Below are 13,577 nucleotides of genomic sequence, written 5' to 3'. Positions count from 1 at the left end.
AGACTCCTTTCAGAGGGGTCCTGCCCCATACCCAGGAGGAAGGAATGTGGCACAGACAGGCCAAGAAGAATCTGAACACACAGGCCTTGCTGGGTATCTGAGTCCATTTTCTGTTACTTATAACAGAATACCCACACTGGGTAATTTATAAAGAAAAGACTTTATTTCTTACAATTGTGGAGGCTGAGAAGTGCAAAGTCTAGGGGCTGCATCTGGCGAGGGCCTTCTTGTTCATGGAGACTTTCTGTAATGTCCTGAGGTGGCGCAGAGCATCAATGATAGGGGGCTGAACATGCTAGCTTAGGTCTCTCTTCCTCATCTTTTTCTTTTTTTTAGATGGAGTCTCGCTCTGTTGCCCAGGCTAAAGTGCGGTAGCTCGATCTCGGCTCACTGCAGCCTCTGCCTCCTGGGTTCAAGCTATTCTCTCACCTCAGCCTCCTGAGTAGCTGGGATTACAGGCATGAGCCACCATACCCAGCTAATTTTTTGTATTTTTAGTAGAGATGGGGTTTCACCATGTTGGCCAGGCTAGTCTTGAACTCCTGACCTCAGGTGATCCGCCCGCCTTAGCCTCCCAAAGTGCTGGAATTACAGGCATGAGCCACTGTGCCTGGCCTCTTCCTCTTTTTATAAAGTCACCAGTCCCACTCCCATGATAACTCATCAATCCATTAACCTATTAATCCATTAGTCTATGAATGAGTTAATCTATTTATGTGAGCAGAGCCTTCATGACCCAGTCGTATCTTATGGGATCTATCTCTCAATACTGCCACATTGGGGATTGAATTTCAACATGAGTTTGGAGGAGACAGATATTCAAATCATAGCAATGGGTTTCTAAATGGTACTAGATCATATCCTTTTTGTCCAATTGCCTTTCTACACAGCTGTACATCCATCAATTATGCATATCTAAAGAAGTCTCCATAAAAGGTCCATGAGGACAGGGTACAGGGAACTTCTGGATAGCTGAGCACTTGACTGTTCCTAGAGGGTGGTGGTCCTGGGAGGGCATGGAAGCTCCATGCCCCTTCCTTTATACCTTGTGCTATATATCTCTTTATCTGTATCCTTTGTAATAACCTTTATGATAAAACGGTAAACGTAACTGTTTCCCTGAGTTCTGTGAGCCACTCTTGCAATTAATCAGACCCAGGGAGGGGACCATGGGAACTAGTTTGTAGCCAATTGGTCAGAAGCACAGGTAAAACAAGCTGGGGCTTACGTCAGCATTGGAAGCAGAGAGGAGGGTCTTATGGGTCTGAGTCCTCAATCTGTGTGATCTGACTCTATCTGCAAGATCGTGTTGGAAGTAAACAGGGTTGGAGAACACCCAACTGGTACGAGAGTAAACAGGTTGGAGAACACCCAACTGGTTGGAGAACACCAAACGTGCAGAACTGATTGCATGTTTGGTATGTGGGGACCCCCCAACTCCGCATATGGTCACAGAAATCTGTGTTGATTATTGTGGCATGAGAGCAGGGAAAAATAGTTTGTGTTTTTTTCACACTCCCTTCCCAAGATCCTGGTCCTGTATTATATTTATTTTTCACTATCTTAGCTTGTAGATTAAAAAAATACATATTTTTTTCAGGTTTTCCTTAGCCCAGATACTTTTTCTACATTATCCATTACTGATTACTTTTTAAAAATGTTTATTTCTGGCCGGGCACAGTGGCTCACGCCTGTAATCCCAGCACTTTGGGAGGCTGAGCCAGGCAGATCACTTGAGATCAGGAGTTCAAGACCAGCCTGGCTAACATGGTGAAACCCCATCTCTACTAAAAATATAAAAATTAGCCTAGCATGGTGGCATGTGCCTGTAATCCTAGCTGCTCAGGAGGCTGAGACAGGAGAATCACCTGAACCTGGGAGGCGGAGGTTACAGTGAACTGAGATTGTACCACTACACTCTAGCCTGGGCAACAGATTGAGACTCTGTCTCAAAAAAAATAAAATAAAGTCTATTTCTTACTTAATGTTATTGTATTTACTAGTTACTGTCGGGGAGATTATTGTTTTATACCATTATAATTGGGCTAAATAAAATTTAAGTTATTGATGCTTTGTTAAAATGTTTCATTTCTGAAGAACTAATCAATATTGGAGCATAATCCATTTATAAATTTGAAAACGTCTATGTTTATATAATAAGGGGTTGTCCCATTTAGATATATAAATTCTTATAACTTCCAAGAATGCTATTCTTAGCACCTTATTGCCACATAAAACATAAAGTACAAGTCTTCTCTGGTATTTGTCTAAGTTGATAAGGGTTCTATGCTGTTATTTTCTGAAAGCTTATTTATTTATTTATTTATTTGTTTGTTTGTTTTTTGAGATGTAGTCTTGCTCTGTCACTCAGGCTGGGGTGCAGTGGTGTGATCTCGGCTAACTGCAACCTCCGCCTCCTGGGTTCAAGAACTTCTCCTGCCTCAGTGCCCCCCAGTAGCTGGGATTACAGGCACGTACCTCCATGCCAGGCTAATTTTTGTATTTTTAGTAGAGATAGGGTTTCACCATGTTGGTCAGATGAAACATGGTGAACTTGAACTCCTGACCTCAGGTGATCTACTCACCCTGGCCTCCTAAAGTGCTGGGATTACAGGCTTGAGCCCCTGTGCCTGGCCTCTGAAAGATTTTAAATAGACCTTATAGAATATAGAGAAAGATGACATTGACTTGTAATAGTTGATTTGGTTTCTTACATTAGAAGATGCTTTTTTTTTTTTTTTTTTTTTTTTTTTTGAGACAGAGTTTCACTCCGTCACCAGGCACAAGGCTGGAGTGCAGTGGCGCGACCTTGGCTCACTGCAACCTCTGCCTCCTGGGTTCAAGGAGAAGATGCTTTTAAATTACCTTATGGAATAAAACAATTTAAGTACATGGAATAAATAATTTGGTGTTTAGTCAAATTCTAGTGTTGAATCATTTCTAAGATCATGGGTAATTAAAAAGTAATTAATTCAGCATAAAGTTTTTTATGATTATGATTCACTGCTATATTTCTATTTTTCTCTTTCCTCCTTTTTATTCCTCTGGTCCTTCTTTCTTTTCCTTTGTTTCTTCCTTGTTCTTGCTCTGTGCTCTTCGTTTTCCTACTTTTCCCTTTTTTCAAATCTCCTTCTCTTCCTTCCCCTCCATCCTTCATTCCCTTCCTCCTTTCTTTCTTTTCCAGACGTACCTTTAAGTAAAGGGACTGATGAATTCCCTGGAGCTCCAAAAGGGATCACAGAAATTCTTCCAATATTAAAGGTATTACTACATATTTAGAAAATTTAGTTGAAACATGAATTTTTATTTTCAAATAATATCAAATTGTAAATGTATAATGGTTAATTGTAGAAATAATTTTGAATATTTAAAATTTAAGGATTGTATGGTTTTACATATTGAGAACTACAGGGACATTTTTCTACTGTAATGAAGCCTCATTATAATTTACCATTTCCTCATATGCTAGCTTAAGAAACAAAATATTACTGCTATAGATAAAACTCACCTTCTCTGCTAACCTCTCTTGATCACCTTGCCTTTCCCTTATTTAGGAGTAACTGCTATCCTAAATAATGTCTTCAAGATATTTATATAAAAGATATTTGTATAATACATAGATATAAATGACTTTGCTTGGCTTTTAATAACATGCCAACCCCTTCTCACATTTATATTTGGGAGCCCTCTGAAATATAAGAATAAGTGCTAATTTTGAAAGTGTTATTTGTATCTTTTCTCTTCCATACTTGGTATAATAGGTAAAGTCCTAAGAAATGGTACCAATCAAATACCATCATGTATGAACAGGGGGACTGTGGGGTTATTCTGAATTTACTTTCTAAAATGCATGTTCCTCTCCTAATTATAAGTTTCAGGGGATGCAACTGAGTACTTAAGGCTGTATTGTGTCTTCTTAGATTGAGAAATCTTAAATTGAGAACAGAGACTGACATGCATAAGAGGTTGAGGAGGCATAATAGCTGTCTGGCATTTTTTTTTTCCAGGGATCACTTACAGTGTCTGCTAAATATGCAGCTTTCTGTTTCTCACTCCAGACATATGCAATCATAATTTCAGGTGTGAGATTCTTAACAGTTCCTCTGGTAGATTTTTAAGGACATTAGAGTTTGAGAATCACCGACTTACGGGCTAGCACTTATTCTCTGAGGCAGAGTAGGGCAGGTATAGAAATTCTAGTTGTAGGTACAAAGCGCTAGATTTTGCCTTGGGAGGAAAATTTTCTGGCAATTAAAACCACTACGTGAAATTGGTTTCTTTGAAGGTGGAAATTTTCCCATAACAAAGAAATAAGAGGCTATTTATGGACTATTGCTATTATTATTTAAATAAGAAAAACATACCCTCTCTTCAAGATGATTTATTACCATCTGCTGGGAATAGAGAAGTCTGTGATGACAACAGTGTGAATTTTACCCCCTAAAGTTATGCAATACACAGTCTGCTTGGCTGTACTGGGGCATATGGGAGACGTTTCTTTGGCATGGTCAAAGAGCACAGCATTTGGTGTGGAAACCCGTAGTTGAGTTCAGACTCTGATATTGACTATTTGTTTGATGCTGAATGAATTACTTTATCTGTTCAAGTATTTGTGTCCTCATCTGTAAAATTATAATAGTACCTATTCCACTGAGTTGTTACATAGTTTAAATGAGATATTTGTAATGTGGAAACTAGTACCTGGCACAGGATAGTACTAGTACCTGCTCTTTTTCTCTTATGTCTTATGTAAAGCACTGAATCTCAACTTAAGGTTTTTAGACCCACTGAAAGTGGAATGGAGTTGAGGGAAAAAAATGACAGTTTATTGTAAGGAGAATCCACAATTTATATGTTCACCCAGTAGAGTCTGTAGGTGGGATAAATTATATAACTTGCATATATACATGCTACTATTTAAAAAATGTATGAGACGCTATTGCGAATAAATGAAAGAAAACTTATTTTAAAGTTTTACTGAACACAGAGCATTTATTTCTTCAACAAATGGGTTATAAAATTATAGCTAATTGATATCTACCTTATACATGACTATGGCAACTAAAAGATTATTAGTAAAGGCTTTAGCCTTATACCTGGAACATGTTTCAATTCCATGTTGACTGTGATGAGGAGGATGAAGATCATAAAGATGATGGTGGTGGTAGTGATGATGATGATGATGATGATGATGATACAGTGTGAGTGTGTATGCGGTCTTTGAAATTTTTTGATGTTAAGAAGATATCCTGGCTGGGTGCAGTGACTCACACCTGTAATCCCAGCACTTTGGGAGGCTGAGGCGGGTGAATCACTTAAGGTCAAGAGTTTGAGACCAGGCTGGCCAACATGGTGAAACCCTGCCTTTACTAAAAATACAAAAATTAGCAGATGTGGTGGCACCTGCCTATAATCCCAGCTACTCAGGAGGTTGAAGTGTGAGAATTGCTTGAACCTGGGAGGTGGAGGTTGCAATGAGCCAAGATTGCACCACTGCACACCAGCCTGGGCGATGGAGTGAGACTCCTCTCAAACAAAAAAAAAAGATATCCTTAGAGACTTCTGTTTCTAGCAAAATGGCAAGATGATCTGAACATCCTCCTGGGAGAAAACAGAAATTTTGGACAGATTTGAACAAATATCCTTAAGCATGTTGCAGAGCTCATGAGAAAGTAAGGTAAATCCTAGGGGCCAAAAAAAGGGAACTGAAAACTCGCATGGTAAGTTTATGAGTGGATGCTGCAGTAGGCTGATGGGTATAGTTATTATACAAAGATGCTTAGATTTTTAACAACCATCCAGGGACAAGAGATGAGGCTTGGGCATATGAAAGATGGAGGTTGGAAAGGAGACTCATAAATTTTATTGCCTCCAATATCTCCCTCCTCCCCCCTCCTCCCCCTCCTCCCCCCTCTTCCCCCCTCCTCTCTGCTTCCCCCTCCTCCCCCTCTCTGCTCCCCCCTCCTTCCTCCTCCTCCCCCTCCCCTCCTGGGTTCAAGTGGTTCTCGTGTCTCAGCCTCCCAAGTAGCTGGGACTACAGGTGCATACCATCATGCCTGGCTAATTTTTGTATTTTTTGGTAGAGACAGGGTTTCACAGTGTTGACCAGGCTGGTCTTGAACTCCTGACCTCAGGCGATCCGTCCTCCTTGGCCTCCTAAGGTGCTGGGGTTATAGGCACGCACCACTGCGCCTGGCCTTAGTAAGAGTAATCTAAACATCCATTTGCAGAAGAGTGGATAAATTGTGACATATTCCTCAAAGTAATACCATTTCATTGTAGCTGTGAGGATGAATGAACTGGAGTAAGCTTGTACTAGAGTAAACTTGGCATCATAGCAATTCCCTTCTATAGTCGCCTTCGCATTATGGGGGGAAACCTGGAACTGTATTTTCCAGTCTCATTTCTGTACAGTTTTAAGTTAGTCTTCAGTGAGGGGTATTTGCATGACTTTGTAATGCAGAAGAGAAGAGACAGTTCTTAATCCACAGTGGCAGATGGATGATGTGAATTTACCAGGCATACTGAGCAAACTCTTGCAATTCACCTGCTTCAGTGTAGTAGGTGCTTGAGGTTGTTGTTAGTTACCTCCTAGATTCTTAGGTTCACAGAGGCTTCTGAGAAAACTCTTGAGAATTGCATGAAGCAAAATTGTCACTGGCAGCTTTCTTGATCTGGGTTCTCCCATGACTTGCAATGGTGATGGGCACCTCTAATTCTATGTATTAAGTCTTCTTTTGCTTGAAATATGTAGAGTACTTTTGTGTTTATAACCAATCCTTGACTGACCCAGTGAGTTACATATACCAGCATGAATAAGTTTCAGCAACATATGGTTGAGTTTTAAAAGGAGTCTACAGAATTTTATAAGAGAGAATTAAAAATATGCAAAGTGATATTGCATATGGTTAAGGATACATACACATGTAGTAAAAGTTTGAAAACATGCAAAAAATGGTAAAACCAAATTCAAGGACAGTGGCTACCTCTGGGGTAGAGAGGAGGAGTGGCACTGTGGACAGTTATATGGGGAATTTAAATTATATGCATATGTCTGTATGCTTTATTTCCTTTAATGATCTGGAAAATATGGAAAATTTGAAAGTTTGGGCACAGCTGGCTGCTCTTTATATTATTCTCTGTATTTGTCTCTCTGTGAGGATGATTACATTTAAAAAAGTTTAGTTTTTGAAAATCATAATGTAGACTAATGTAGACAGGTTGAGTTGATGGACTCTAAATTTCTAGTCTGAGAATCTGAAATTGTTTTAAAAAATCAAATTAGGTATGTGAAAGTGACAAACTATGTGAACTTTGTTTTAAAAATTTACATGTACATTTGGTACAATCAGAATTTTGCAAACCATAATGGAAGTTATATATATTAATACATGTTTGTGAAAAGTTTAATTTGCATTTGGAAAAATGTTGAAATTTATTTATTATTTTCATCCATGTTGATAGCACGCCACATTTAATCACAGATAAATACATTTAGTTAGAAACATAACATTGTTAATGTTAGATAGACTATTTAAATTTCTGTTATTTGGTTTTGAATTATTGTCAAAAAATTGGAAATGTTGCATTTGATTTTTGCTTAAGTTTTCTTTTTTGTTTATAAAATTATTTTAGAAAAATCCTGTGGAACAGTTACTTTTTGCTTATAAACTTCTTGACAAAGCAATAGGTGGAATAAATTTGAATTGCATGTTAACCACTTCGCGAAATGGATCATCAGTAATTGACCACTGCTATGCCAAGGTAAGAATGGAAAAGTCTTACATTAGATGGAAGTTTTACTTAACTGGGAAGAGGACTGACCTTGAAAGTCAGTAGGTAAGTAAAGCATGGCTTGTGGTGACTTATCTCTCATAGGCCAGAAATATATTTCCCTGTTCCCAGTGAGGAATCTTTGAATTTGTTAATGAAGAAGACACTGATGAATTCTAAGGGCATATTTATTTGTGTTTAAGCTAACTGCAGAGGGCTGAGAAGTGAGCAGAATGTGATGATTACAAATAAGATGATGATAAATTGAGTGATAATAGTATACAGCTATTTTTGTGTTTTTTGATAACCGTATTTCTTTTTATTTCAACTCTGTTGGACCAAAGCATACCCACCATATAGATGGAGATACTTACAAACCACTTGCCTCAAATAGTTTCATGATGGATTTGCATCTTGAGCTAATTCAAGCTCAGCATCGAATAGCTGTTGTGCTTCTGGACAAATTGCAAGGTAGTAGTCATCAAAGCAAGTAACTGTTCTGAATCAATATTAAGCCCAAATCCAGTACCGATTCAATTTAATTTGAAAACTGTGTTCTTGTTGACTGAAGTTTTCAGATAAATTTCATTAATTTTCTTAATTCCCTGATTAGCATAATAAAAACATAATTAAACCTTTCAATATTTCTTTAGACTTTGCATATTAAATCAGTTAGTAAACTTCTTGAAAAAATTAATCAATTATGTTTGTTTGAGTTACAGTAAATTATTTTTGTTAATATAACCAAGCAAACATTTATTGAGTACCTACTAAAATCAAAACATCGTATTTGGTTAGGTACAAATTAGAAAGGCTCTACTTTTGAGCTTCTAGATAAGTAAGCCAATATATCAGTTGAGGTTGATACATTTTGTAATGGTGGGGGGCTCAGAATATTATGGGCACAAAGAAATACCTATATCAAATAAAAAAGTCAGGAATGAGTTCCTGGAAGCTGCGTGTAAAGCATTTAAATCATATTATATATAGAGCTAAATAGAGTTATTCGGATGCTAGTTAATTTCAGAGTGAGCAGTGTGACACACACTGCTGATTAGTGCAGGAAGATGAAAAAAATACTTACAGTGAGAATTCTAGCCAATGAAAGAAGGTAAGAAAAATAATTTAAAGTTATAAGGATTGAAAAAGAAGAAACAAAATTGTTATTTCTAGATTATTTGATTGCCCACTTTGAAAATGCCAAAGAGTCTATCAGTATATACAAAAATAATATGTAATACATAATATGTAACTCCTGACCTCAAGTGATCTGCCTGAGCATTGAAAAGTTCTGGGATTATAGGCATGAGCCACTGTGCCTGACCACAAGTTTTTTTTGATGTCTCCAATTCCAACACTAAAGGGTTTCTTCTCATCTTCTCCATTTTTGTATTTTCCTTCTCTCATATTGAGCATTCTAGTTCCTAAGAACATCAATGTAATTACTCATTTGTTTTATCCTGGCAAATAAACAAAGTACTTTCAAAATTATTTAACCAATACCACTATTAACAAACCTACTGAGTAAATTAAGGATTTCTTTGCAGTTCATTTTGTCTTTAGAAAATATCATATGTCAGAGAACTGTGTCCAAATTTACTTGAATTAATTCTATTTTTAATTCAATTTGATACATACTTGTGACCACTTTTTTGTATTTGCTTTTTTTTTTTTTTTTTTTTTTTGAGACAGTCTTACTCTGTCACCCAGGTTGGAGTGCAGTGATGTGATCTCAGCTCACTGTAACCTCTGTCTCCCAGGTTCAAGTGATTCTCCTGCTTCAGCCTGTCAAGTAGCTGGTACTACAGGCTTGTGTCACCACACCTGGCTAATTTTTGTATTTATTTTTAGTAGAGATCGGGTTTTGCCATGTTGGCCAGGCTGGTCTCGAACTCCTGACCTCAAATGATCTGCCTGCCTTGGCCTCTCAAAGTGCTGGGATTGTAGGTGTGAGCCACCGCACCAGGCTTGCATTCTGTTTATATAAAATTTCCTTTTTTCTCCATCATTTTATTTTTTTACAGTTGTCACCTTTTTACATTTTATTTTAAACATTTACATAGTTTCAAAAACTACTTCTCATATGAACTGCTGGTTGTGGAGGGAAGCAAATAATAATTAAAATATCTCTGTGTCATCATGTACAAATTGAAAATTTGATAAAGTTTTTCTAATACATAAATGAGTTATTTAGAATAATAACCTTGAACATTTTTGGGGCTGAAAACATTTGTCTAAGAAATGTATTTCAAAATGTAAATAGAATTTTTGTGTCAGGTTTTAAGAAACTAACCCATGATTCTCATGTAGAAGCTGTATTATTTCCTTTAGTGGAGGATTAGAGGTGTTTTTTTTTTTCTAACTCATAGTTCTTCTTTTTTTTTTAACCAAATAGCTTGTTCTCTAATTGTCATTCATAAATCTTTGAAGACCAAATGAGTTTTGATCACAGACCACTTAAAGATATTGATGCAAGACTTGAGTCCAAATGTAAATGGAGTTAGTTATTATTTCCTTGCGATATCTCTGGGTTTCCTTGATTTTTTTCTCGGCTTTATTGAACTGCCATCCTAGCACAACTGATCACTTTGTTCCCCTACCTTGTCTTTCTTTAGTATGCTGTTGTCAGACTAAAGTTTCCTACATTAGCGTTCTTATTTAATAATGGTTGCCTGTTGATGACCATGACATAAATATGATGCATCTGTATCTGGCATTCAGAATTATTTTGCAGTCTCATCCTTCTTATCTCCAGTGATTATAATCAGGAAAGCTTAACTAGCATTTATAATATCCTTGGTACCGAGAGAATGACGCACCATTTTCTGCTCTGCATTGTTATCTCCATGCAGATGTTTCCTTACCCTTTGCCATTGCAGAGGCCTTCTGTCCTTTAATGGTGTCTATTAACATCTTTTCATGAATCCATTACCATCCCATAGTGGCTCATGTGCATTAGCACAAATAATTAAAACTCAGTAAAAGGGATTTATTGTAAGGTTACTGTAGGTACCCTCACATACCTCCAAGGACAGACATATTACCAGGTCTCTTAAGGACCAGACCTGAAAATCAAGAATCATTGCTACAGTTTCCGTCTCCCTGGGCTAGTATAGCTGTATCCTTTTTCCCTCTCATCCATGTTCCTGTCTTTACTGAACCACCATGATGGTCAGTCCCAATTGTATACCAGTATCAACAACTCTTAAGTTGATGTTTTAGTTAAAAATCTTGAGAGAGGCTCTGATTTCATCAGCCACAGCTGGAGGAGAGTGGAGGTCTTCGTGTGGTATCCAGAGCTCTTGAAGGGACCTTGGATGAAACAGTTTTTCTAGAAGGGACATTGAGTACAGAGTTTTGACAGCATATTGTTGTTGGTATCAAGACTTGCCATCTGTACTTTGTGAAAAGGTAAAATCAACAGAAGTAGGTTGGATTCTGTCAACCTTTAGGATGATTTTATTTGAGATAGAAAATTAAATATTTTTATAATTTGGAATTTCTTATGTCCTGAGGTATACTGTGGCAAATAAAAGAGGATTTGATAAAACTGCATTATAGTAGATTTATATGAATTTTTATCTATTAATGAAAAAAGATGACGTGATAGAGGAAGCAATAGCTTTACAAATAGTCACTCCTTAGTGTTTAAAAAATATTTCCTGTCTTGGATACATACTTAATTGTTATGACAGTCTTTTTCTTCTTCAGTTTTGCAGACTCCAACTGTTAGCAAAGATATTTCTACTAAGGGTCCAGAAAAGTTAAAACAATCTAGAAGCACTGATTGTTTTACAGGTAATTAAAATTGGGATAATTGGTATTTCCAAAAAATTTGAAAGATAGTTTTTAATCTCACCTTTTTGGTAAAATGTTTGTTTGCCTTTGTAGAATTAAATATAATGAATAAAATAAAGAAGAATACATTATCCAAAGCAATTTACTTAATGCAGAAAGCTTTTTTAATATTCGAGAAAGATGCAACCTCTACATCTTCATGGGAATTTTTGATGGTAATAGTATTTTATTTCTTCTTTTAATCCTGACATAAAATTACTGTTAAAATGAATGATTTATTTCCTTTATTAAAAATAATGTGTTGCGCTTAACACTTAATTATGAACTTTCAGATTCACTGTATATCATTCATCCTGACCAGGATAACTAATCTGTACCTCCAGTTCTGAGTTCTGAATTCTGAAATGAGAGATTCCCTTTTTATCAGAACTTCATGCAATCTACATGAGAAGCCAAATAAAATCAGAAGGACCCAAAATGAGGGAAATTATAGAATTGGGGTGACACTTTACCAGCCTAGTGTATTCTTTACAATAGAATTAAAATTCTTAAAGTCCATTGCTGAGGTACCTTCTCTCTTAGATAGATACTGCTAATTTATGGACCAATCCCCTTGTTGATAGTTTTAATCAGGTCTCATTCTGGCCTGGAAATTCTTCTGCCTTCTTGCTAATTCATTATATGTTGATTTTATTTGTTTGTCTTTTGAGACAGGGTCTCACTCTATCAACCAGGCCGGAATGCAATGGCACAGTCCTAGATCACTGCAGCTTCGAACACCTGGATTCAAATGGTCCTCCCACCTCAGCCTTCCAATGGGTGGGGCTACAGTCATGCCACTATGCCAGAATGTTTAAAAAAAATTTTTTTTTGTAGAGTCAGAACCTTGCTATGATAGCATTGGCTGAGTGAATGATGTGTGAAGATGTGGAGAATAATGCTATGTCTTGGCTGTTAACAGAAAGAAAACAGTAGGTCAAAGCTAGGAGGAAGATATGGAGCTAAAAAGGGGTTTAATAGAGAAAATTTAGCATAATAGTGTGCTAAAAATGAAGAGCCAGAACAAAGAGAAATTGAAGATAATAAGAGGGACAGGTTAATACACAGAGCCAAGGCCTATAGAGGATGCTTTCGAAAGCACAGATAAAGGGATTCATCTTCAATGATGGTTGGGCTGCAGGGCAGACACCTCATCTTTTGATACAGAAGGGAAGGAGGAACAGACAGATGTAGATAACACAATTTTTAGACATCTTGATGTGCACGGTGGTATGACATTATCCTGAGGTGGTGGTCTTAATGACAGCAGAATATTTGTGACAGCAGACATTTGTGGAGGATTAGATTTTTTGAAAAAAATGAAGGTATGAATTAAAAGTTCATGGCTTTAAAAACATGGATACACATTGAGTAGGGAGGGAAGGCATGAAGGCATTTCTATGGAAATATGAAGAGACTGGACATCTTTATGAGGTCAAGTCAAGGACCAGAAAATGAGGGTCTGAGAGAGCTAGAAGGATAGATGTTTGAGGTTAGAAAATAGAATACTGAAATTTAGTATTTCTGTTATGATTTACCTTCTTTTTGTGGTTCTGCCTTTGTGGTCCCTGGATTTATTCATATAAAAATCCAGTCTATGGAAACATAGACAAGTAAATATGTGCTTTAATTGCAAGAGGGCTAGGGAAAATTAATGGGAGTACCTAACTCAACAGTGGTGAATGTTTAAGGAAACCAGGAGAGATCATGTGAAGTTGAATGCTGAAAGACAGAATCCTTGAATTTGAATACTGAAACAATACTGAGAGCCACAAGAAACACGAGAGCAAAGAGTAGAAAGGACATTCCAGGCAGAGAGAACAAATGTGCCAAGGTCCCAAGGCTAGAAATGTCATAGAATACTTGTAGTCCTACAGGTCATTCTGTGCGACAGAAGCTTAGATGCAATAAGGATAGGAATGGGGCGGGGAAGAGGGTAGTAGCAAGGGAGACTAGAAAGGAAGTAA

At 37.1% G+C, this 13,577-nt stretch overlaps 1 protein-coding gene across 2 annotated transcripts in view; it reads left to right on the top strand.

Moving 5' to 3' along the window:
• CFAP54 (cilia and flagella associated protein 54) overlaps positions 1–13,577 on the top strand; it is a 355,515-nt gene that overhangs the window by 53,233 nt on the left and 288,705 nt on the right. For both annotated transcript variants that reach the window (XM_064376848.1, XM_064376847.1), the window contains 5 exons: positions 3,185–3,261; positions 7,636–7,764; positions 8,118–8,244; positions 11,485–11,571; positions 11,665–11,786. In XM_064376848.1, coding sequence (XP_064232918.1) covers positions 3,185–3,261; positions 7,636–7,764; positions 8,118–8,244; positions 11,485–11,571; positions 11,665–11,786 — 542 coding nt within the window. The remainder of the gene's footprint in view (positions 1–3,184; positions 3,262–7,635; positions 7,765–8,117; positions 8,245–11,484; positions 11,572–11,664; positions 11,787–13,577) is intronic.

This window comes from Aotus nancymaae, unplaced genomic scaffold, assembly GCF_030222135.1.
Source record: "Aotus nancymaae isolate 86718 unplaced genomic scaffold, 86718_ANA_hifiasm-v0.15.2.pri h1tg000016l, whole genome shotgun sequence".
Taxonomy (NCBI): domain Eukaryota; kingdom Metazoa; phylum Chordata; class Mammalia; order Primates; family Aotidae; genus Aotus; species Aotus nancymaae.
This window is presented reverse-complemented; position numbering and strand designations above follow the sequence as displayed.